This window comes from Lottia gigantea, assembly GCF_000327385.1.
Source record: "Lottia gigantea unplaced genomic scaffold LOTGIsca_70, whole genome shotgun sequence".
Lineage (NCBI taxonomy): Eukaryota > Metazoa > Mollusca > Gastropoda > Lottiidae > Lottia > Lottia gigantea.
The window spans coordinates 99,786-100,761 of record NW_008710371.1 but is presented as its reverse complement, the minus strand read 5'-3'; the positions used below and the strand labels follow the sequence as shown (position 1 = coordinate 100,761).

Genomic DNA, 976 nt, shown 5'->3' with positions numbered 1-976 from the left:
TTGAGAGTGACACTTGTTTTCCAAATTTTCATTTTTTGACATCGACCTTAGATGATCCTAGCCCAAAAACTCATGTTGGCAAAGAATTTAAATTGTACGTGCATTATAAGAGGAAGTATTCCTTTAACCTAGCGGCTCCTGCTCCTGTATCTCAAGTTTTGAGGGAGACACTTGTCATCCAAATTTTAATTTGACATTTTCATTTTAACATCGACCTCAGATGATCTTAACCCTAAGGATGTCATGTAATACTATAATTTTTATTTCAGAATGTAGTTACAAGTATTTGAATAAAACATGTTTAACATCGAATTACTTTAACTATGATTACACGTCAACTGAAGATGACCAATGTGATGAAAATTGTAAATCTATTACTGGGTGTACCGCTTCATTATTTGAGGTCAATTATTGTCTTCATTACAAAGCTCCAGTCATCTTTGTGTCAAATGATCTAGATCTAAATCAATGCATTGAAAAGTGTAAGGAGAGGAGTGACTGTGTAACATTGAACAGTTTTATAGGTTTTTACAATATATGCTTTTTATTGAACGTTAGCCTGGCTGAGCTACCTGATGGTTCGACATATGAAAGTAATAGATGTACCATAGTAGAAAAAATATGTTAATTAAAACATGTTTATCATGATAAATCTTTTTTTATTTACTTTAAGTATCAGAACTAACCTGAAATTTGGGGTGGTGGGTTGACATCACTAGTGAAATGTTGGGAAGCTAATGAGGTTCCCTACTCCAAAAAAATCATCCCTTAAAAGAACACTACCTAAGGATGAGCAAAACATTTATTTTTTAAACTTGTCCGAAATGAGTATTTATTCATCAGTGGACTCACCTAGTGTTTAAACTTTACAACAGAATTTTCTCATATGACCTGATAAATCCATAAAACTACAAAAGTAATTATAAAAATGAAAATGCTAATACTTATATGAATAGAAAGTAGAGGTGTTCTAATG

General features: G+C 31.9%; 1 protein-coding gene across 1 annotated transcript in view; it reads left to right on the top strand.

Annotated features, from left to right (window-relative positions):
- The window catches only part of LOTGIDRAFT_167843 (hypothetical protein), a gene marked incomplete at both ends in the record, with an annotated part of 3,056 nt that extends 2,428 nt beyond the window's left edge, over nt 1-628 (top strand). The window contains one exon of the mRNA XM_009065727.1: nt 270-628. Within this exon, the coding sequence (XP_009063975.1) occupies nt 270-628 (359 nt within the window). The remainder of the gene's footprint in view (nt 1-269) is intronic.
- Between the last annotated feature and the right edge of the window lie 348 nt (nt 629-976).